The sequence below is a fragment of the Tiliqua scincoides genome, chromosome 7 (genome assembly GCF_035046505.1).
Source record: "Tiliqua scincoides isolate rTilSci1 chromosome 7, rTilSci1.hap2, whole genome shotgun sequence".
NCBI classification, from domain to species: domain Eukaryota; kingdom Metazoa; phylum Chordata; class Lepidosauria; order Squamata; family Scincidae; genus Tiliqua; species Tiliqua scincoides.
In genome coordinates, this window is record NC_089827.1 from 46,451,479 (window position 1) to 46,476,133 (window position 24,655).

Consider the following 24,655-nt stretch of genomic DNA (forward strand, 5'->3'; position numbering starts at 1 on the left):
AGTTTCGTCAGTTTTGTTGCTGCATGCCTGAAGAGCAGCTAAAGTGTCAGTTTCAGTGTCAGTTTAGTGTCAGCTAAATATGTCAGTTTTGTCTAGTCACTAGACGAAACTGACATATTAACAGTTTGGAGAGACAGGGCTCCACAATCTACTCATTTTGCCTCACGATCTACCAGTAGATCGCGATCCACCTATTGAGCACCCCTGCCCTAAATTTTCCAAGATACAAGGGGAGAGGCCAGGACTGTGTGCACTCTGCATCATGTGGCGGGGGGGCTGTGGGGGGACAAGGAAGTGGGCAGGTTAGGTCTGGGAGGGGGGGTGGGATTTGTGGTGGCAGTGCATGCTGAATCCCGAGCCCCTTCCAGACCTGATCTGCCTTCACAGAGCAACATAGATTGAGCTGGTGCAGGTCCAAGTTGTCCTATAGTGGCTTTTGGGGGTTACCCCGGAGGACAAAGGAACTAATTCTCCTTGTCCCTAGGAGACCTCCAGTAGCCAGAAATCCTCTTTGGAATTCAGTGGACACTGTACCAGTATACATCTGGGGATTTAAGTAGGATTGGTCCTAGTGAGGTATGCCTGGAAAGTAAAGCCCCCTATTATGCCCCCAGCTGGCAGCAGCAATGCAAATCATCCCTGCATGACCTTGGCAACAGTGCCTCTAACTTGTATTCCAGCTGGATTAGCCAGAGAGATCAGGATCTGTTATGCTATCCAGTCTGCTCTGGACCTTATGAATGAAAGCCATTTGTGGTGATTGTGGTAGTGATAGTGACAGCCCTTGTAAAAGTGCAAACCGAATAATGGAAATGTGCACACACAAATTCTGCCATCTGACAATAGACTGTACCAAATTCCTTGTGTAGCATTATAAGACTGCCTGAAAATGGCTTAGAATGGTAACCCACGGCAGAAAAGAGAGAAGTAACCTCATTGTAATCCCCGTGCCATTGTAAACTGGTGCAGATTATCACACTGGATACCCATGGTGACAATTCAAAAGTTTCAGCTCACATTGGGGCTTGCTGAGAGCACATTCTGCTAGCACATCAGTGTCTTCCATGACCCCTCAGATGCTCTGCAAGGTAATGTATTACCCCAGCTCAGTTGATCAGAAACAAAATTGGGCCTAGAAGTGACCCAGGAATACTAACTGAGGTGGAGTCAAGAGCTATCTGGATCTTAGGCTCATGCCCATCAGAGGGCTCACCAAGTCGAGGCAACCACTGAACCTTCCATACAAGTGGCAGTGGTACATTAGCAGCAGTGGGGGGAACATGAGGGCTCAGTACAGGGCTCTGACTCAACACCCCAAACAACCTGATGCAGGCAGTGACAACAATGTTGGGGGGGGGGGTGAATTCTGCTTGTTGCCCTGACAGCAAAGATGCTGAGGCAGCCATTGAAATTGCCTTGGCCCTGCCTTCAGCTGTCAATCAGCTGTTACCTTGCTATTTGCCTCGTGCGATGGGCAGGTAAGGCAAAACAGTGACCCACCATGACTCTTCAGGGTGACACCAATCTTGAAGAGTGACTAGCACATGAATGGAATAATCAAACTGAGCTCTTAGTCATAGCAAAGGTACATAGCAAAGTTTTTTGTTTTTTTCTTTCCCCTACCTCACCATCAGGGCTCTTCTTATGTTCTAATGCATGACACAGTTATCCTTGGCATTGCATAATTCATCATATATGAAAAAGTATCTCAGGGTCCCTTGACAAGCAGGTTCCTCTACTGTGCGCATTGATGTAACTCAGTGGTGTGTTCCCATGAGTCAAGATTTTTTTTTTTTTTTTTAAAAAGGTCTGTGGCTGAAATATTTGGAGTAGTACAGCCATACCTTGCTCACCAGATGCATACTTGGTGATAAGGAATATTCGATGTTCCTTGAATTATTTATCCTGGTTAACTCAACCAGCTCTCTCGATCATGGGAAATCACTCCAGAGCTCAGCATCTAACTTTGGTTCACCCTGCCAGTTGAAGCTGAATGTTGCTTCAGAAACAGGAAGAGAGATACTGGCTGTAACTCATTACTAATGCCCAGGAGCCATTTCGTCTTTTTTTTATTATTATTATTCCCTTTCTTCTGGAGTTCATGATCTCCTTGGCAATTGAACAGGAACCCTATCAAAATTTTACTACTGGGCTCATGCAGTTGTAAAAATCTGTATGTTTTTCAGATGACTCTACCATTTGTTGCAAAATAAGAACCATACACACAGTGGTAACCCCATAAAGCATATAGCTCACTTCATGAACTAAAACAGGGGCTTGTCTTGCTATGTTTTAAACAAGAGCTCTGCCCCTCACATGCCATAGAGCAGTGATTCTCAAACTTTTAGCACAAGGACCCGCATTTTAGAATGAGAATCTGGCAGGACCACCTGACAGATCATAGAAAGTGATGTCATGACCAGAAGTGACAGGAAAATTTTTTTAACAATCCTAGACTGCAATCCTACCCACACTTACCCCAGAATAAGTCCCATTTATTATCATTGTTTAAAGCATATACATATTATTTGAAAATATCAAGATTTTAAAAATTTGGTTGAGTAGTGGTGTCACTTCCCCCTGGTGCGCATCACCTGGTGCAGCCCACATCTCCTATGACAATGCCGCTGACTTAGGGGATATTTAAAAAGATATTAAAAAACCAGAAACAGAAACACACACAATCCAAATTAGAATAGTTCTTTTATTACAATCAAGCAAAAAGTAACAAAGGGTTCAGTCCCAACTAGGAGAGACGCAGCAGCTCCAGTGTACACCAAGTTCCTTCTCCTGTTCCCTCTCCCTTACTCTCCTCAGACTTGCCCCAGCAAAATGGCTGGTGCAGATCCAAGGAGACCCATTGGGACAGCAGAGGCTTGCCCCACAGTAAGGGAACAAATGTCCCCTTACCTCAAGGAGACCTCTGTGACTCCCCCGCCCACAGGATACAGCCGGGATTCTGATGGTGTGGCTGCATTGGCGGAGGAAGGGAATAGTTAAGATTGAACTGAAAGCCTTAAACAGCAAATTTCTGAAACATACAGAATTCTTCATCTGGTCAGATGGTAAGGAATGGAAGATAGAACATGTTTATTTTATTTATTTACCTATTTATACCCTGCCTTTTCTCCCTGGTGGCCATTCAAAAAGGTGTTCCAACAGTCCAAAGTTTATAAAAATCTAAAGCTGATATGCAAATTTGTTTCAGGTGTGAAATTTGAAAGGTGTAAGAGGTTTCAATAAACACACAGAGTTATCTTGATATATGTAGGGCTGTCCGCATCCTGAACCATGACCTGTGTTTTCTTAAGGCTGATCGCCAGTCCAGAATCTTGGCAGGCCTTGCTAAAACGATCCATGAGCTGCTGGAACGTGCTGGAATCCCTAGCATGTATGCACTGCTGAAACAGAGACACCTGCGTTGGCTCGGTCATGTCATGAGAATTGATGATGGCCGGATCCCAAAGGATCTCCTCTATGGAGAACTTGTGCAAGGAAAGCGCCCTACAGGTAGACCACAGCTGCGATACAAGGACATCTGCAAGAGGGATCTGAAGGCCTTAGGAGTGGACCTCAACAGGTGGGAAACCCTGGCCTCTGAGCGGCCCGCTTGGAGGCAGGCTGTGCAGCATGGCCTCTCCCAGTTTGAAGAGACACTTGGTCAACAGACTGAGGCAAAGAAGGAAGGCCCACAGCCAGGGAGACAGACCAGGGACAGACTGCACTTGCTCCCAGTGTGGAAGGGATTGTCACTCCCGAATTGGCCTTTTCAGCCACACTAGACACTGTTCCAGAACCGCCATTCAGAGCGCGATACCATAGTCTTTTGAGACTGAAGGTTGCCAACATTGTAGGGCTATACTCAAAGTTATAGCTTAGGGATCAGGTGTTCAATGAGCACTTTTTGAAAGAAAAAAAATTAGATCAAGGTTTACACAAGTCCTTTACAGGAGCAACAATGGCCATGTGGTGTCCATAGGCACTTGTTTTGAAATGAGAACTGAACCAAATGGACCTAGAGAGGAGAGTGCACCAGGACGCAGGTTGTGTCTGTTGTCTTGTGTGCTCCCTGGGGCATTTGGTGGTCCACTGTGAGATACAGGAAGCTGGACTAGATGGGCCTTTGGCCTGATTCCAGCGGGGCTCTTCTTATGTTCTTATGTGTTCCTGGACACATACAGAGTGCCTTCACCTACCATTCCATGAGCACAGCCAAATCCAGTCCATTGGAGATGAGTTATTTTATCAGTTTCCTGGGGTTTTCCATCTTCCTCTAAGGAGCTCAGGGCAATCTATGTGGGGGTTATTGCATTTAGACCTCCCAACAGCTCTGTTGAGCTGAGAAATAGAGACTCACCCCTACAGAAATAGAGTCACCCTATGAGTTTCATGGCTGAATGGGGATGTGAACTCAGGCATCCTCAGCTCTAGCCTGAGGGCGACTGTTTCCTTTGGTCCTCACCGAATGTTGCTGGAGGGTCACTTTGACAAAGGAGTGGGCTAGAACCCTCTCTCTTCCACGCCACTCCTGCTACAAGTCCTATTGCCATAGATGCTGCTCATCTACATTCCTGTTTGCTTCTGATTTTGACAGTGGGTGAGCAGGTGAACGATTGTAGTTTTTAAAAAAAAAAAATTTTTTTAAGTTTCCTCTATGTTCCTCCGAGAGCCTTTAGAAGATATTTTCAGCAACAAGTGACTGAAAAAATCTTTCCCGAAGCCACATTCTCAGAGGAGAGTGGAAGCATTTATTTAAAGTATATGTTTATTTTCTTGATAGCTGAAGACAGTCTTCAGCTTCTTGAGATGGTATCTCACCAAGGAAAGCAAAGTTAAATTCCACATTCTCTTTGATGCGGCAGCCTGACTTGCTTCCCTGTCGTGGCATGTTTATGCAAGAGAAGAATTGAAAATGCAGAGGTTTATTTCGTGGTACAGGTTGCCTCTTTTCCTGCTATTTCCCCATCAATCTTTTCTCCACTTTATGGCTCTTCTTTACTCAGCAGCAGAGATGGTCCTCATTTTATGGGAACAGTTCATGAGGCCAGTTGGCAGAAAGAATTCTCATCCCCCAGTTGAGGTGGAAAAGAATTCCCATCCTGATGACTGGGAGGAGAAATTCAGTCAAAGTACAGCACACAGCGAACACCACAGAGAACAAAAAGTTCTTTTCTTTGAAGCTGTGCTGGGTTTGTTCTTTAAGATTAAAACCCAGATTGTTGACCATTGCAGCTCTGCTATTTTTGACTTGATCGGGCTCAGCAAATGTTGCTGTTCCTCTCTCCCAGTGAAAAACAGCTCATTTCTGAAAGCCTCATTCCAAATGAGGACACCCAATCACATTCCAGCTGATGACAGCATCTGGAATGGAGTCCAAAAACCTTCCCCAGTTCCTTGAAATCTCCCAACCATTCATTTTGGTGCCAACTGTTTTTGGAAGAGTTGCACAATCGCAGTTCCTAGCTCAGACTAAAGCAGGGGTGTCCAAAGTTTTTGGCAGGAGGGCCACATCAGCTCTCTGACACTGTGTCAGGGCTGGGGGGGGGGGAGAATTAATTTACATTTAAAATTTGAATAAATTTACATAAGTTTACATAAATGAATATATTAAAGATGAACTTATATGAATGAATGAAGGTCTTGCAATAGCTCAAGGCCTATAAAAGGCCTTGTACAAAGCAAGGCTGGCCATTCCTTTGCTGCTGCTACTGCATCACAGATGTGAAAGAGCAAGCAGTGGAGGGAGCTCTCATCCTACAGCTCACATGAGAGGTCAAACAGTCGCCCTCACACTGAGAGAAGTTGCGTTGGGCCAGTGCGGGCTTCAACAAATCTCCGGAGGGCCAGAGGCTCATTGGAGACTGGGGACTCCCTGAGGGCTGCATTGAGAGACCTTGAGGGCTGCAAGTGGCCCCCGGGTCGGGGTTTGGGCACCCCTGGACTAAAGCATGGAAGGTCTGGGAGATTGTACAGAATGGCAAGAGATGGGATTGGTTTTCTTAGCCATTCTGCAGTTGTGGTAGCCTTTCCCCACAATAACAAAGTATTGAAGAATAGTATTCAGGACTACACTGTACAGTGGAAGGAAGTGAGTTCTGTTGTTGTAAAATGGTGCTGATGGAGAGCAGAGTGCTCTCTTGGCAGCCATTTTCCAAGCACTACCCAGGAAGACGGATTGGCAGCAGAAGTGCATGATGTGCCTATCCCCCTTCCTGGTCCAGATCAACACGAGGTAATGCAGATTTGCACCAGTGATTTAGCTGGTGCAAGTCCAAGTTGCTCCATTGTGGCAGCTGGGGCATACCCCAGGGCAAAGGAACAAAGGCAAGGGCTCCCCTTGCCTTGAGGAGCCCACCAGTATTTTTAACAAACCCCAAAGGATGCAGCAGAGCCTGGAGGGGGGGAGAGAGATTGGATAGGACTGGGCTGCCCCTGAGATACTCAGTGGAAGCCTTGCCACTTATGCCTTCTTGATCAGAGGCATTTTTACTATGGAGGGTAGAGTCTTCACATAAGTTGCACCACACCTTTGGAATCACCTTTCTAGACTGAGTTCCACCTGATCTGCCTACCACCACATTTGCAGGAAGGTAGTAATGAAGACCTTTTGGTTGCACCAAAATTATGAATGGCTGTGGGCCCAAAACAGCTTGTGATTTGTTACTCCCAATTCTCTTATCTGCTGTTTTTCTGCTTGTCCCTTTTTATGAGTTTGGTTGCTTTAGCGTGTGTTATAATTTCTAGACTGCTATCTGCAGGTACCTATCAGCAAGAAGGGGAGCTAGAAAGGGAGTGAACAGATAAATATTGTTGCACACTGTGAGCGGTGGAATCTTTCTCTATTAGTACCCTCTTCTTTCCTCTGACCTTTAGCAACCTTTATTGAAGAAGAGTTTGCTTCGTGAGCATAGACTGTGCCAGAGCAAAACAGACTAGCCTTTTGATTCCTCTAATGGTGGTCCAAAACACTTGCTTATTTCAGAAGCTGCACTGATAAGTAAGAGAATAGCAGGGGTGGCACCCAGGCCACACACTAATCTATCCACTGACGAAACATTCCTTATCACAGAAACCTGTGTGTGTTTTCCCTGTCAATCTGCCCTAGAGGCTGTCACACATCAGAAGTGACAGCTAAACACATGGTTGATAATAGTAGGAGAGGAGGAAGTGGAGCTACTGGAGAAATCAGGATGTCCTGATCTTCCTGGGACCCCAAGAGCATACAGGCTGAACAATGGCATGGTTAGTCTTTGGGGCCTAGAATGAGCCAAAGTGAAAACATAATTCCATACCCCTCCCCCACCAAATTAATGACACAATCCTATTCTTCAGATATGCCAACAGACCACCCACTGCGCCAGTGAGGGTATCACAAATGTACCCTAAAGCACACTGCAACACCCAGAAAGTGCCAGCGGGAAGGCCTGTGCCATCCCACACAGTGATCCAGGCGGCAGGCCCAACAGAGCAGGTAGGCACCTGTCGGGCAGTATAGGGGCAGAGGGAGAGGATGTAATGGGATATGGAGAGAGTAGAGAAAGGGAAAATCAGACCAAGGAAGGTGGTAGGATTGGGGCACTGGCTCACGCAGAATTCTATCCCCCTTCCCAGGCCTGAACACCCAACATGAGGCTTCTTAGACTTTTGTTGGCCATTTGGCAGATGCAAATCCAAGTTTTCACCAAAAACCAGAGGCACCTTTAGGACGTCTCAAAGACACCCTCTCAAGGTATGGTACCCAGGATAATTTACACCCCTCATCCCCTTAGCTACAGCACTGCATTATACATTTGCATCATGTTTTTTTTAAATTAATTTTTTAATTTTTTTCAAAATAAAAACAAACAACAAATATAAACAAACACATAACAAACACAAACTCAAAACACAACACACAAAAAAACACAAAAAATTTACCATTGAAGGGTGCAGGTAATCACCTATCAATATATCTAATAATACATATCTTTTAATCTTGTTCCTCTTCTAGTTTAACCTCTTAATATCATTTATCTATCATATCATATCCTGTATAATATATCGTGTATACAATATATTCATCTAAGTGCCCTATCTTATACATCTACAACTTCATTTTCAACCAAGCATAAAATGGTCTCCATTGCTTTATGTGTGTCGGTTTACGCTGTTGATCCAAAATCTCGGTAAGCCTATCCATTTCCACCACATTCATTATTTTCTCTATTGATTCATCTTTTGTTGGAATTTTAATATCTTTCCAGTATCTAGCATATAAAATCCTTGCAGCAGTTAATATCATAATAACTAAATATACATCATTTTCTTTAATATCTAAGGTGATATTAAGCAAAAATAACTCTGGTTTCAGCGGTATCATAAATCCAGCAATCTCTTGTATTAGATTCCTTACCATTTTCCAGTATACTTGCATTTTTTTACATGTCCACCACATATGATAAAACATCCCTTCTTCACATTTACACTTCCAACAATTTTTTGGTATGTTCTGATTCATTCTTACCAGTTTTACTGGTGTCATGTACCATCTATAAAACATTTTATATACATTTTCTTTAAAATTTGTTGCTCTAGTAAATTTTATATTATATTTCCAAATCTGTTCCCATTGTTCTAATGTAATATTATGGCCTATATTTTGCACCCATTTTATCATACATTATTTTATTGTTTCTTCATGCATCTCAAAATCCAATAGGAACATATACATTCTTTTGATGTATTTTTCTTTTGTTTCTAAGAGTATTCTATCAAATGGCGCCTGTTCTGAATAGAATCCTTCTTGTTTATCTTTCCCAAATTTTGAATCAAGTTGCAAGTGAGTCCACCAATCCATGTCCACACCCTGTCTTAACAGTTCTTCTTTTGTCTTTAATTGCCCATCTTTCTTCAATAAACTTTCGTATTTAAGCATTTTTGTTGTCTCTAGTAAATTCTGCCGGGTACATGCTTTTAGTGGCGCCACCCATTGGGGGATTTTGGTATGCATCTGTCTTTGTATTTTAGCCCAGATCCATAATAAAGATTTCTTTAATATATGATTATTGAATCGCTTATATTCGTTTGCTTTTCCATACCAAACAAATGCATGCCATCCCCATTCAAGATCATGTCCCTCCAGTTTAAGTATTCTTTGATCTTCTAAAATAATCCACTCTTTAATCCATAGTAGCGCTGCGGCTTTATAATATAAAAACCAATCAGGAAGCCCCATGCCTCCTCTTAGTTTCACATCTTGCAAGGCTTTCATTTTAATTCTTGGTTTCTTTCCCTGTCAGATGAATTTCGAGATAATTTGATTTGTTTCTTTAAATACATCTTGCTTCAAAATTACAGGGATTGTTTGGAAAAGAAAGTTTATTTTAGGGAAAACATTCATTTTCACTGCAGCAACTCTTCCCATCAATGAAAGTTGCAATTCTTTCCATTTTGTTAAATCTCTTTTTATTTCTTCAATCAATTTCAAATAATTATCTTTCACTAATGTGCTTGTTTTCTTCGCTAATTGAATCCCTAAATATTTAATTTTTTCTTCTTCTTTGAAATTTGTTAATTCCACCAATTCCTGTATTTTCTTTATTTGCAAATTCTTTGTTAAGATTTTCATTTTCTTGACATTTATTTTCCTGTCACTTCAGTATATATTTGCAACACATCTAACAAATTTTTGGCAGATTCTAATGGTTCTTCTATAGTCGCCATAAGGTCATCCGCAAATGCCTGAATTTTAAATTCTTCACCTCTTATTTTTAATCCTTTAATCTCTTCTGTCTTTCTCACTTGATTCAAAAGTATTTCCATAATCACTATAAATAATAATGGAGAAAGTGGACATCCCTGTCTCGTTCACATTTGCATCATGTTTAGGGGAGAAGATGAATGGAGAGCCTTGTGAAGCATTTGATGGCCCCAGTGCTTAAAATGTCTAAAGGCAGGAGGTTGTGGGTTCTCTCCTTATGGTGGGGAATCCTGCTTGCTCTTTACCCAGTGCTTCATTCATCATTCATGCAAGTAAAAAAAAAAAAAAAGGGGGGGGGGAAGGTTCATATTTGCAGTTGTTCAGAACAAATTCCAAAATGTACAGTTGAAAGCAAAACTAGGAATCTTCTTGTTTTTGACTTGTTTAAATGGTCAAGAAGGTTTATATCACTGGCTAGTGGTCATGACAACTACATATGAGCTTCAGGTTCAAAAGCAGCTTGCTTCTGAATACCAGTTAAAGGGCAATCACAGCAGAAAGAGGTGTGTCTTCATCTCCCACTTGGGGCCTTCTGGTTGAGCACAGTGGGAAACAGGATGCTGGGCTGGAAGGGTCTTTTGTCTCATTCAGCAGGGCTCTTCTGATGCCCATAGGTAAGAGGCAGGGCCCTCTCATACCTCTTGACACCTGAGGCAGTGTGTCAAATGCAGCTCATCTTACATGGTGGTGTGCCAGTCTCAGAGTAACCAAATGTCATAACCACAAAAGTGGACAAGGCACCCCTCTTTGCTTTCCAATCCAGGGAGTCGGAGAAGTTGTCAAGTGCTTGGCCACTGAGGGAAGGAGAGTGCTGCACCACTGAACCAGCATGACTATTTGTGCATTCATAACTATCTTTGGAAGTATCTGCTTTTCAAGGTCAAAGATGTGCTTTTGGAAAACTCGACACATTTGACGAGAGACACCGCCTTGGAAAGAGGTCGCTTGGAGCATTCTAACATGTTCTCCGAAACCTTCTGAAATAATCCTGTGGCTGAGCTACAAAACCGATCCACTTACCTGCTTTCATGGGGCAGCTGTGCTTTCTGGAGTGCTCTGTTGTTTTGAAATGCCAGCTTTCATCAAGATTTCAGCCAGAGAAATCCGACAGGTTTACATAAGTCAGTGCAGGGCACACTGATTCTGGCAACATTACATTTTATTAGAAGGTAGCAATCACGGCATGTCGCACAGAGCAACTGTCAGAGTGGATGGCTGTCCCTATTTTGCCCTGCTAGTAAGTCTCCCGGGGGGGGGGGATTTAGCTCCCATTGTTAGAGGGGTGGGTGGGGAGAGAGAGAGAGCGCATGTGTGCTGAGCTTGTTGGATGGAGTTTTGCAAATCCAACAAGGCAATTCTAAAATTTACACAGAGAGAATGATTCAAAGGTGGATGTGGTTTAATAAATCTTTAAAACGACAACCACACTGACCTCTGTTACTGTGGACAGGGGACTAAACAGAATTGGATTGTTTCTACAGGTTGAGTTGGAAGGTTTGCTCTCAAGATCCACTTCTGCCATAGAGGTATTGCTTTGTATGGTCTTCTTGGACATGGCACTGTCTTTCAGCATTCTCTGTAAATTAGATCTAAGAGTAGCCTACCTTACAGGACTGTTGAGAGAATGCCCACCATAAACCCTTGATAGTGATTTTCAACCTTTTTCATCTCATGGCACACTGGCAAGACACTAAAATGGTCAAGTCACAACATCAGTTTTTTTTGGTAATTGACAAGGCATACTGAGCTGCCAATGGAGGGCTCACATCCCCCAATGGCCCTACCAACATATGACCCTCTCCCAAATTCCCACAGCACACCTTGGGACCATTTGCAGCATACCAATATGTCACAGCACAGTGGTTGAAAATGGCTGGATTAAAAGTGTTGCACGGATTATGGACGGCAATAAACAGAAAGTTCCAATTGACATAAGGATTGGGGCAACAGCATATGCATTTGGAAAAGTTATATTATCACTAGCAATTTAGGTCATATTTCTGCAGATAAATCCGCCTGCATATTGCTACATGAACCTATTCTTCTCAAACCTCCAGGCTTGATTACTGCAGTACACTCCTAGATGGGGCTGCCCTTGAACATGACTGGGAAACTTCCACTGATGCAGAATGTTCCTGTACTTCTCCTAGCAGAAGTTGAAGAATTCAGCCTCTTCTTCAACTGTCACACTGGTTTCTACTACTGGGTTCAGTTCATGATGCTGGTTTCAGCCTTTCAAGCTATACAGAAATCTGATTTTTTTCAGTATTAGAACTTTAAAATTCAGTATTAGGACTTTAAAAAAAATCAGCCTTCAGATCCCATTTTTGTGACTGTAAAATCTATGTTTATAGTTTTTATACTATACAATCAGTATTGGAATCTGGCTAGGGACACTCATTTAGTTGGCTTAAAAATGACAATAGACAAATTTATGACGGTATTATCAGTGACAATAAGCTATAATGACTAAGGGCACAATCCTAACCAGCTCTACTCAGAAGTAAGTCCTGTTTTGTTCAATGGGGCTTACTCTCAGGAAAGTGTGGCTAGGATTCCAGTCTTTGTGGAGTATTGAGAGAAAACAAACCACTGAATACCAGCTGCTATGGGTGTGAGGAATCAACCTGGGAAGGGTATGATGCCTTCATGACCACCTCATTGACCTCTTGGATGTGCAGTGGAAAACTGACTGCTACTCTAGATGAACATTTGGTGTGATCCTGCATAGTTCTTATATTTTTATGAATATCACAAATGGTACCTTATGTGAAATTTTTGGGTCTGAGCATGTTATGGAATGGCTATCTTGGATGGCTGACTCCCCAGTGAGAAAGTTCTTAGGAAATGCCTATATATCAGATCTGGTTATGATCTGAAATCCATATATTGTGTCTGCATAGGGCAGGGTGACCAGATGTCTTCTTTTTCCAGAACATACCCTCTTTTTTAGCCTCGTGTCCTGGAAAAGAACTTAAATGTCCTCCTTTTCCCTGTGATTGGGCCCCTGCAGGCAGTGCATAGTCTCCTTGTATTAGTAAATTATATGTAATAAATTATTGTTGTAAATTTAATAATAAATGACATATTTCTTAAACACATGAAATCAATATACAAGTGTTTTTATCTTTTATTTTGTCATGCCCTACATTTTGGGGTGCCTGGTCCTCTTTTGTGGTTATGACATCTGGTCACCGTGGCATCGGGTTCACTGCAAAGAATAGTCAGTTCTCTTAATAGATAGCCCCAGTGCTGCCAATATCTACAGCACTACTGACTGACATCATTATACAAAAAGCAGCCCTTGATGTGTCTTGTACCATAATATCCTAGCTTAATGAAGAGCCATTCTTGGCATTGCAACTTTGGTTTCATAGCAGTGGTGTAGCTAAGGGGAGGGCAGGGGGGGTCAACTGCCCCAAGTGCCATACCTGGGGGGTGTCTTTCTGAGGACTTCTGAGCTCCAGGGAGTCTGTGTGTGGCCTTCTCAAAATGAAAACCAGAAGTGCTTTTCTAAGACCTCCGACAGGACTTCTAAACCCCAGGGAGGCTGTGCTCAGCCTTCCAACTCCCAGAAAGCCTGCCAGAGGCCTTAGAAAGGCACTGATTTTTCCCCAAAACTAGACGTGCCGGGGGTGGTGGTGGTGTTAAAAACAATTGTGTCCCCAATGCCAGGTGGCATAGCTATGCCACTGTTTCATAGTTCATAATAGTTGATTGAGGAAACCTCTGATACTAACTTTATTTCAGTGAAAAAAAACACTTTCCAGCAGTTAGTTTGGTCATAGGAAAGATAAACATGCTCAGGACATACATAAAAAGCATTATGAACTAGAGCCTTAAATTGTTTTATTAAAAGGTGTAAATTACAACCAAGTTAGTTATTTCAGTGCAGGTACAATCTGGGGACAGAGACCCCCCTTACTATTATAAAACTTAACCAGTCCAAAAAAAGGGGGGTGTTCAGTCTGTTTTACACACTAGGTGGCCTGTCTCCACAGCATGTGGACAGAGACCATGGTGACATCATATAACTTTATAGAAAACATCTTAGAGTTCCATGGGAAGGGGTGTGTCACAAAATCTGCCCTTAGCAAGCAGAGCCAGGCTTTAAGATTGAACTCGGAGGAAAGGAAAGGGAAAGTTGGGAATGAATTCAAATCTATGCTTTCCAATATACAATAACAATTGTGTATTAAATGACATTTCTGCCCTTTATTGCAGATTTCTACAAATGCTGTTAAGATTATATTTTTAAAGGCTAGAGTACAAGGTAAAAAAGGGGAAAAAAAAGAAGAGGGTATATTTGTATGTTTATTTCTTCCTATTGTACAATTAGGCTATAAATAACTTCTGGAAAAAATGCCTAGGTGTCAATGAAACATGTTAAGTGATTACATTCGAGGAAGTTCCTTTCTCACTCTGTCTAAGCACAGCTTCTTTAATCCAATGTCTTCTCCTGTTTCTTCCCTTCTTTTTTCTTTTTCTTGGGTTCTGTGGACATAAGAACAACCATTCTTTATTTATTTGATTTCTTGAATATATTTACACCCTGCATTGTCAGATCAAATCTTCATAAGGCAGCCTCTACTTTTAAAAGTAATAAAATTACATAGCCGTAAGAAGAATACAGCAATAAAACACAGGACACAGCCGCTTGATAACATATGAAGCACCAGCAAAGAAGAGAATCATGCATGGAAGTTCTGATGGGGAGAGAGAGAGAGAGAGAGAGAGAGAGAGAGAGAGAGAGAGAGAGACTTTAGCTGCCATTTAAAAGCATGGAGGGAACTTAGTGGCTATATCCTCAGGGGAAGAGCTCCACAGCCAAGGTGCTGCTGCTGCCAAGGCCCTATCTCTGGTACCCGCCAAATGGATTTGAAAAAACCAATGGCCAATTTGATGATACTCCTACAACTGAATAAGGGCCCAATCCTATTGTCACTCAGTGCTGGGGTTGAGCTCCAGCACCGGTGCTGGGTGTTGTAAATGTGCCGTAAGGCAAATCCATGACACCCAGTGAGGAGTGAGTGCTGGTGCTGGCCCAGTGCCAATCGGTGCTGAGCCCAGTGCCAGCCAGATGCTGCCCAGTAAGAGCTCCAGCCAGCTGTGAGGGTTGGAAGCATTCTGGGGCAGGGGGAAGAACGGGCCCAGGAGGGGGGTGGCTCTACTCCACCGTATCCTGTCAGGCTGCAAAGGCTGACACAGAGGCTCTCAAGACTACACCGACAAAATAACCAGCTGAGACTTGAGAAGCCCCATTGTGGAGCTTGGGGCTTTCCCAGGGAAAGGGGATAAAAGTCCCTTTCCCTCGAGGAGACCTCCAGCAGCCCTGGTGGTTTCAGAGTTGCAGCAAGAGCCATTTTGGCACTGCTGCACCTGGTAGAGCCGCCGGGGATAGGATTGGACCAGGGGTACTCAATAGGTGGATCGCGATCTACCAGTAGATTGCGAGGCAAAATGAGTAGATCGCGGAGCCCTGTCTCTCCAAACTGTTAATATGTCAGTTTCGTAACTGAAACTGAAACTTTAGCTGCTCTTCAGGCATGCAGCAACAAAACTGATGAAACTGACTAGACTCCAGCAGGGGCTCCATACATTAAAGGGGGTTTCTGTCAGACGCTTCCTTCCCCCCTGGTAGATCTCCGGGCCTTGCTGGGTTTCAAAGTAGCTCTCGAGCCAAAAAAGTGTGAGCACCCCTGGATTGGACAGTAAGAGTTCTACTATTAGCTACTGTTAGATACATGGAAATGAGAGCTTACTAATATCACCTTATTGGTTCCATGCTGTGTCATCATAACACCTCATTGGCCCTCAGAACAATCAATCTCATTGGTCAGTTTTAAGTGAAGGAAATAACTTTTTTTTACAGGGCAGTTATGTTTTCTTTTTCTGGTTAAATGGCCATAACGTTTGATAGAATACGGAGATTTTAACCCGTTTTATTTCATGACATTCTGCGTGAAATGACCTTTCCAGTGATATATAACGTGATCTGTATTTATTATCCATAAATACGAATTTTCCAAAAGGTTTCCAAGTTTGGCCACTAGTGGTGTTATCCCCCACCCCGGGTGTCACCCTCGGGTGTCACCCTCATGATACTGCTGCAAATCATAATACATGGGGGTTCATTTTTGGAAAAAACCCCATTTGTTGCCATCAAAATTCAGAGTGTTATGAATAGAGAAAAAAAGTAAACTTTGTAACATAGCAGTCTGCAAGCAATTTTTTTTTTTTTATGGTACTTCTCTGCAACAATGCTACATTCCAGGGCACATGGGTAAGATAAACAATGGCGACTTTCTCTTGGCAGCTGCTGCAGTTTCACAGTACAGGCCAGAATTTCCCTTGCTCCTTTTAAAATAAAAAAAAGAAGAAAATGAATGAGGAAAATGAATGAAAATAATGTTGGAATGAAACTGACATAATAAATAAAACGGAAATGAATATTTTTCTTGCTCATCCCTGGTATTATTTTGATGATGATGATGATGATGATGATGATGATGATGATGATGATGATGATATAGTAGTAGTAGTAGTGGTGATGATGGTTGTGCTTTGGGCTCCCAGGGGCTTTTAATTATTTATTTTATTTCTTGCAGCACATGGTTCAAAATTTACTGGACTAAACCAAGCCATTCTTAGAATAAAAGATGCAAAGACGTATTGTCCTCCCCTGTCCCCATGCATCTGCGCAACTCTACTTTGCAGGTAATAGTTATGTGGATATTCCTTTTTTAAAAAAAAAAAAAAAGACAAGAATTTAGGGGGCTTGTAAGCAATGAGGGGAAAGGGGACAGAATGCCAGTTCAGGCAGAGCCTTCCCTATCTCCACAGCCAGCTCGATTTGACATGCAAGCTATTGTTTCATGGCCTTGCTTAGAAAACACAAAAATAGCAGCTCCTGTAAGAAACCAGGTCACGGCTCAGTGGAAAGCTGAAGAAAGGTTTTTATGCACACCTCCATAAACACACATACATACACCTCCCACCTTTTCTTCCTTAGTTATTGTGGAATCTTTGGTTGTCTGCTAGAGCAAAAGTGACCCTGGAGGGGGGTGAGGAAGTTCTCTCACCACCTCCTGCTCCCTCCCCCCAGATCCTGTCGGTCTTTTCCTTCCTGCTGAGGACAGGGCTTGTTAATGCAAACTGTTAAAGGATGACAGGTGAGGTTGGCTGATTTTATTGAGAGCTTGACTGGCAGCAGACATGGAACTTGGGTAGTGTGGGCCTGAGCTGGGCCACCTCATGTGTGAGCTACATAGGTTTGACATTCTGCAAGTCTGGCTCCTCACCAGGCTCTCATGAGGCTAATGCTTAGTTGGGATGCGTAGAGGATCCCAAATAAGTTTGCAGTTTGGGATAAGGTTGAAGGGGAGCTTCCCCATCTTGCTCTGAGACACCTTCCAAAAAGCTCTTTCCACTAGGGTCATGGAACTGTAAAGTTGGATATGCAGCAGTTTTTGCTCTGTTCCTCTCTGGGACAGACTCCATAGGGCTGAAATGAATCCCTTAACCCATTTCATTCTCCTAGATCAGGGGTGCCCAAACCCCGGCCCAGGGGCCACTTGCGGCCCTCGAGGCCTCTCAATGTGGCCCTCAGGGAGCCCCCAGTCTCCAATGACCCTCTGGTCCTCCAGAGATTTGTTGGAGCCCACATTGGCCCAGCACAACCGCTCTCAGTGTGAGAGTGACTGTTTGACCTCTCGCATGAGCTGTGGGATGAGGGCTCCCTCCACTGCTTGTTGTTTCATGTCTGTGATGCAGTAGCAGCAGCAAAGGAAAGGCCAGCCTTGCTTTGTGCAAGGCCTTTTCTAGGCCTTGAGCTATTGCAAGACCTTCATTCATTCATATAAGTTCATCTTTAATATATTCATTTATGTAAACTTATGTAAATTTACTCAAATTTTAAATGTAAATTAATTATTTTCTTCCCCGGCCCCTGACACAGTGTCAGAGAGACGATGTGGCCCTCCTGCCAAAAACTTTGGACACCCCTGTCCTAGATGTATGTAGTGTGATTAGAGGGCCATATTGGTGACTTAGGGGAACAAAATATCAGGGTCTTACTTGCAGTGGGGGTCCTTTATATTCACCAACACCCCTGGTTCCCTGAGAATTACATTGCATCAGTATGTTATGTTTAATGGGAGAAAAGATGTTGGATGCCTGTTAGAGTGGAATGCTATCAGGGCTGGCCCATACTTGAGGCCAACTGGAGTGCTTGCTTCAAGAAGTAGATAGGTGAGGGGCTCCCACCTAGTTGTGTCCATTGTCCCTTCTTTTCTTTTCATAGCTAGGATTAGAAAAGGAAGAGAAGGACGGAGAGGAATCACAGGTCCCATTCACACATTCCATGCACGCATGAGAGCTGTTTCCTGTAGCAACCATTCACACTCTGCAGAACAAGTGTGAATCAGCTAGGTAGGGCCAATTGTATCGATTATTGCTCCCCAGTCATCACCAGGCTGATGTTTCAGGGTTTGCACAAATACTACAACTGTGCAGAATTTTGTCAGAGAGGAGAAATGTCCAGTGTCGGCAACCAGGGAGTGTATTTGTGCGGGTGTTTCCACAACCCCCACTCAGAAGGATGGCATCAAAAACCACACTTCTTGATCAGAAAAAAGGTCTCTGGCAGCCAGCCTCCCTTTCCTACCCTCAACATGGGTTCTGTAATGATGACATCCTCTGACCCTGATAGAAATGGCCACTGTTGATTGCTTATCTGGAAACCCTGAATCACTCACAGCATAATGGCCAGTGATTTGAAATGAATACACAAGTGGAAGCTGGCAGAGAAATGTGCATTCAATATTTTGCACGAGATAAATCAGCATTCTGCATTCCTAACACATGTGTGAAAAACTATCTGGGGTTAATCTGGCGCACACTTGATGCAAGAAACTTCGGTTCAACCCATTAAATTGGAACAGTTCTTTCTTATCAAGCGTTTTATTGCAGATTTTAAGTCTTCCTTTGATGTTTATGGTAATCTCTCAAGGGCAACTGTCCTCCTGCTGTCTATTAACGGTCCCTGAGGAAGGCTGGTATTTATCCATCTATGAACATGTGATAATGCTTTATGCTCAGTCAAGCCATTGGACCTTCTAGCCCAAGGGTGTCAAACATAAGGCCCGCGGAAGTTCCTGATCCAGCCTGCATGATAATTGGGCTTGTGATAATTGAGCTGTGAATGAGCTCCAAAGTAACTACTCTCAGCATGCAGTTGTAATAGAAGCTAGAAGTTGAAAGAAGTTGCCAGTTTATCTTTCCTTTGTGGTCTAATCTCTCCTACTGGCTGGAGCCAGGCAAGGGGTGCAGATCACTGATAGAAGTGATGGAAGTTAGGGCGCAATCCTAAGCAACTTGCCAGCACTGACTTAGCTGCAATGCAGCCCCCAAGGGTAACAATGCTGCGATCCATTTTGATGTGCACGTTGGGGGAAGAATATCAGGCAAATCTCTAACAAAAACCCTTGACTTCCGATGGGTGGACTTCCCCCAAATGAGGAGGCTGGTTAGAAGGAGGTTGAAAGGGAGGGTAAAAAGAGTCCAGTCTCTCCAGAGTGCATGGAGGCTGCTTAAAACAACAGTAATAGAGGCCCAGCAGAGGTGTATACCGCAAAGAAAGAAGGGTTTCACTAAATCCAGGAGGGTGCCCGCACAGCTAACCAGCCAAGTTAGAGAGGCTGTGAAGGGCAAAGAAGCTTCCTTCCATAAATGGAAGTCTTGCCCTAATGAGGAGAATAAAAAGGAACATAAACTGTGGCAAAAGAAATGTAAGAAGGTGATACTGGAGGCCAAGCGAGACTATGAGGAATGCATGGCCAGCAACATTAAGGGGAATAATAAAAGCTTCTTCAAATATGTTAGAAGCAGGAAACCCGCCAGAGAAGCGGTTGGCCCTCTGGATGGTGAGGGAGGGAAAGGGGAGATAAAAGGAGACTTAGAGATGGCAGAGAAATTAAATGAGTTCTTTGCATCTGTCTTCACGGCAGAAGACCTCAGACAGATACTGCTGCCCGAACGGCCCCTCCTGACCAAGGAGTTAAGTCAGATAGAGGTTAAAAGAGAAGATGTTTCAGACCTCATTGATAAATTAAAGAATAATAAGTCACCGGGCCCTGTTGGCATCCACCCAAGAGTTATTAAGGAATTGAAGAATGAAGTTGCAGACCTCTTGACTAAGGTATGCAACTTGTCCCTCAAAACGGCCATGGTGCCAGAAGATTGGAGGATAGCAAATGTCACGCCTATTTTTAAAAAGGGAAAGAGGGGGGACCCGGGAAACTATAGGCTGGTCAGCCTAACATCCATACCGGGTAAGATGGTGGAATGCCTCATCAAAGATAGGATCTCAAAACACATAGACGAACAGGCCTTGCTGAGGGAGAGTCAGCATGGCTTCTGTAAGGGTAAGTCTTGCCTCACGAACCTTATAGAATTCTTTGAAAAGGTCAACAGGCATGTGGATGCGGGAGAACCCGTGGACATTATATATCTGGACTTTCAGAAGGCGTTTGACACGGTCCCTCACCAAAGGCTACTGAAAAAACTCCACAGTCAGGGAATTAGAGGACAGGTCCTCTCGTGGATTGAGAACTGGTTGGAGGCCAGGAAGCAGAGAGTGGGTGTCAATGGGCAATTTTCACAATGGAGAGAGGTGAAAAGCGGTGTGCCCCAAGGATCTGTCCTGGGACCGGTGCTTTTCAACCTCTTCATAAATGACCTGGAGACAGGGTTGAGCAGTGAAGTGGCTAAGTTTGCAGATGACACCAAACTTTTCCGAGTGGTGAAGACCAGAAGTGATTGTGAGGAGCTCCAAAAGGATCTCTCCAGACTGGCAGAATGGGCAGCAAAATGGCAGATGCGCTTCAATGTCAGTAAGTGTAAAGTCATGCACATTGGGGCAAAAAATCAAAACTTTAGATATAGGCTGATGGGTTCTGAGCTGTCTGTGACAGATCAGGAGAGAGATCTTGGGGTGGTGATGGAGAGGTCAATGAAAGTGTCGACTCAATGTGTGGCGGCAGTGAAGAGGCCAATTCTATGCTTGGGATCATTAGGAAGGGTATTGAGAACAAAACGGCTAGTATTATAATGCCGTTGTACAAATCTATGGTAAGGCCACACCTGGAGTATTGTGTCCAGTTCTGGTCACCGCATCTCAAAAAAGGCATAGTGGAAATGGAAAAGGTGCAAAAGAGAGCGACTAAGATGTTTACGGGGCTGGGGCACCTTCCTTATGAGGAAAGGCTACGGCGTTTGGGCCTCTTCAGCCTAGAAAAGAGACGCCTGAGGGGGGACATGATTGAGACATACAAAATTATGCAGGGGATGGACAGAGTGGATAGGGAGATGCTCTTTACACTCTCACATAATACCAGAACCAGAGGACATCCACTAAAATTGAGTGTTGGGAGAGTTAGAACAGACAAAAGAAAATATTTCTTTACTCAGCGTGTGGTCGGTCTGTGGAACTCCTTGCCACAGGATGTGGTGCTGGCGTCTAGCCTAGACGCCTTTAAAAGGGGATTGGACAAGTTTCTGGAGGAAAAATCCATTATGGGGTACAAGCCATGATGTGTATGTGCAACCTCCTGATTTTAGAAATGGGTTATGTCAGAATGCCAGATGCAAGGGAGGGCACCAGGATGAGATCTCTTGTTATCTGGTGTGCTCCCTGGGGCATTTGGTGGGCCGCTGTGAGATACAGGAAGCTGGATGGGCCTATGGCCTGATCCAGTGGGGCTGTTCTTATGTTCTTAAGCATGCCCTTACCTTGAGGAGGCCCCCTTGACTGCCTCCCCACTGCAGGATGCAGTGCAAGTCACATTGGCACAGCTATGTCAGTGTTGGAAAGTTGGTTAGGATTGCATCCTTAATAATTTAGGGCCATGGTGTGGTGACTGAGGGAGGCAGCATGAGATGGTGTGTTCTGGTTGAGGAGGGTCATAGGATGTGGGTGGTCATTATAGTTAACTCAGACTGGCCATTGCCCATTTTAAGATGGCAACAGTTATGTACTACTCAGGTTGTTAACTCCCTGTCACAGTGGGGAAGAAATTAGAGGGCTGCTGCTGACAGGGTGCTGCAAAGCAGCGCTGCTGACAGGGTGACCTGCATAATAATTAGGCTCTCCCATATCTTGAAAATACAATCAAGATTTGCATATTATATCTTGGAATATGAAAAAGATTTGCGTGTTATCTCTTCCGTCATTTGTAGCTAATGAGTTCCTAGGGGAGAACAAAGTGCTTATTTCTTATCGTCACCTGCTTAATGATGTCACTTCCTTCTTAATGATGTCACTTCTGGCCTTCAGCAGGTGCCATGGATGCTAACTTTGGTCTGCTGTATGAAATGAGTTTGACACCCCTGTTCTAGATTGACTTTGCATAACTAGAGCTGAAACCCAGGGTCTTCCGCATGCACAGCAGGAGCTCCGTCACTGAGTGATGGGCACCCACAAGTCTCACCAATTCAGGACAGTGCAGACATTCCAGGTATCATTAAAGAAAAGGGGTAGGACATTACTGTGACTACAGGGATTTAATTTCTTGTGCAAGATGACAAGTGATGAGTAAGCCCACTGCATGGTTCATCTGAATGCTCAAGAAATATCCAGGGTTCTGAGCATTCAATATGAGCATCCAAAAATCCCAATTATTTTTTTTTTCCAGCACTCTTCTTTTCCTGACAGTTAAGCAGAAAAGGGGGGGGGAACTAACCTTGGGCAGAGAGAAGCTCTCACTGGAGGACTCTCTTTTGACAGAAGAGAGGACTTGTAGGGCTTTTCCTGGGCTGCAAATGATGTGCAGAGCATCATTTTCTTCTGGGTCTTGAATTGATGACCTACATCATCAAGGTGAACTCACCACTTATTAGCCCTTCCTCAAGGTAAGGGTTATTCCCCCCCCCCCAATTCAAAATAGGATTAGCCTATCCAAGCAGGAGATACTTTTTAAGGTGGTAGCTCTCTTATATTTATTGAGAGGAGAGCAACTGTCCCTCTCCAGCCCAGCATACTGTCTCTCCATGGCTGTTGATGGTACTTCCCTTATGCTTTTTGAAAAGATCATGAACCCCTTTGAGACAAGGAAGCATTTTTTTTCATTCTTTTTGCTACATAAAGCATTTTTGTGATTTTGTTGTTGCTGAAATGCAACTCATCATCATCATCATCATCAGGATTCAGAGCTCCGCCTTACCGAGTGCTACTCCATTAAGTCACAACAATGGAAATAAAATATGAAACAACTCCACCGACAATGAGATTTGTATAAATGACGGTCAGAAAACTGAATCTGCATGATGGTGCAAAAGAGAGCGACTAAGATGATTACGGGGCTGGGGCACCTTCCTTACGAGAGAAGGCTACGGCGTTTGGGCCTCTTCAGCCTAGAAAAGAGACGCCTGAGGGGGGACATGATTGAGACATACAAAATTATGCAGGGGATGGACAGAGTGGATAGGGAGATGCTCTTTACACTCTCACATAATACCAGAACCAGGGGACATCCACTAAAATTGAGTGTTGGGAGAGTTAGGACAGACAAAAGAAAATATTTCTTTACTCAGCATGTGATTGGTCTGTGGAACTCCTTGCCACAGGATGTGGTGACGGCATCTGGCCTGGACGCCTTTAAAAGGGGATTGGACAAGTTTCTGGAGGAAAAATCCATTATGGGGTACAAGCCATGATGTGTATGCGCAACCTCCTGATTTTAGAAGTGGGCTATGTCAGAATGCCAGATGCAAGGGAGGGCACCAGGATGAGGTCTCTTGTTATCTGGTGTGCTCCCTGGGGCATTTGGTGGGCTGCTGTGAGATACAGGAAGCTGGACTAGATGGGCCTATGGCCTGATCCAGTGGGACTGTTCTTATGTTCTTATGCCAAGCCTGCTTGGTGTTCTGACAGGTGTTCCTTTGCTGCTGCTTGCTGAGTGAGTTTACACATTGCGTTCAAAAAATGAAGGGGTGTGAGCGAAAATAGAATGCTACTTGCAGGGAGGTGGCAGCGAGATGCAAGTATCTTGTGGTCTTGTGTGTGCTCCCCGAGGTGTCTGGTGGGCCGCTGTGAGATACAGGAACAGGAAGCTGGACTAGATGGACCCTGGACCTGATCCAGCAGGGCTTTTCTTATGCTTATGTTAATGGGCATTTCTTCATTCCGTACCTTCCTCACTTCTACAGTATTTTATGTAACCTCAGGAGCAAATATGTGTCCTCCAAATCTGGAAGTTTATCATAATCTTCCTCTAAAGGTATATACCACATGATCTGTTTATGTCCACTGTGTTCATGACCTGGACCCTAAGCTGCCAAAAAATTTTCCAGTATGCTTCCTGTGTTGGTAACACCTGTAGAACAAGCAGAAACTCATGAGAATAAGAATTCTGGGAAAAGCTTCATTTGTTGAGTTTCCGCTTGCTGTGCAGCTGTTAAAAACACAAGACCCTTGAGAAGCAAAAAAATTGGCAAGTCTTCTGGTTCCATGACCTGGAGAGTTTTTCCTGATTAGCCGATACCTTTTTGGGGGAGGGGACGACGACACTATTTTGGAGGTTCCTTTCCATCCTTTTCACATTTTGAAATCTGCAACTTTCTGAGGACCCAATTCTATCCAACCTTCCAGTACTGGTAAGGCAACCTTGAGATAAGGGAACAAACGTTTTCATATCTTGAGGAGGCCTCTGTGACTGCCCCACCACCACAGGATGCGGTGCATGCCCCATTGGTGTAACTACACTGGCACGGAAAAATTGGATAGGATTGAGCCCTAACTCCGTTGGGGGGAAATCACGAGAGATCTAGAAGTGGTTTACATTTACAGTGTAGAACCTTGTTTTGATTTTAAATACTGATGGTGTTAGGAGACCTTATCAAATGCTGGGGACTGAGGGT

At 43.8% G+C, this 24,655-nt stretch overlaps 1 protein-coding gene across 1 annotated transcript in view; it reads right to left on the minus strand.

The window, feature by feature from the left end:
- Positions 1–13,579: 13,579 nt before the first annotated feature.
- The window catches only part of PTN (pleiotrophin), a 97,821-nt gene continuing 86,745 nt past the window's right edge, over positions 13,580–24,655 (minus strand). The window contains exon 5 of the mRNA XM_066633997.1: positions 13,580–14,233. Coding sequence (XP_066490094.1) covers positions 14,181–14,233 — 53 coding nt within the window. The 3' untranslated portion in view covers positions 13,580–14,180. The remainder of the gene's footprint in view (positions 14,234–24,655) is intronic.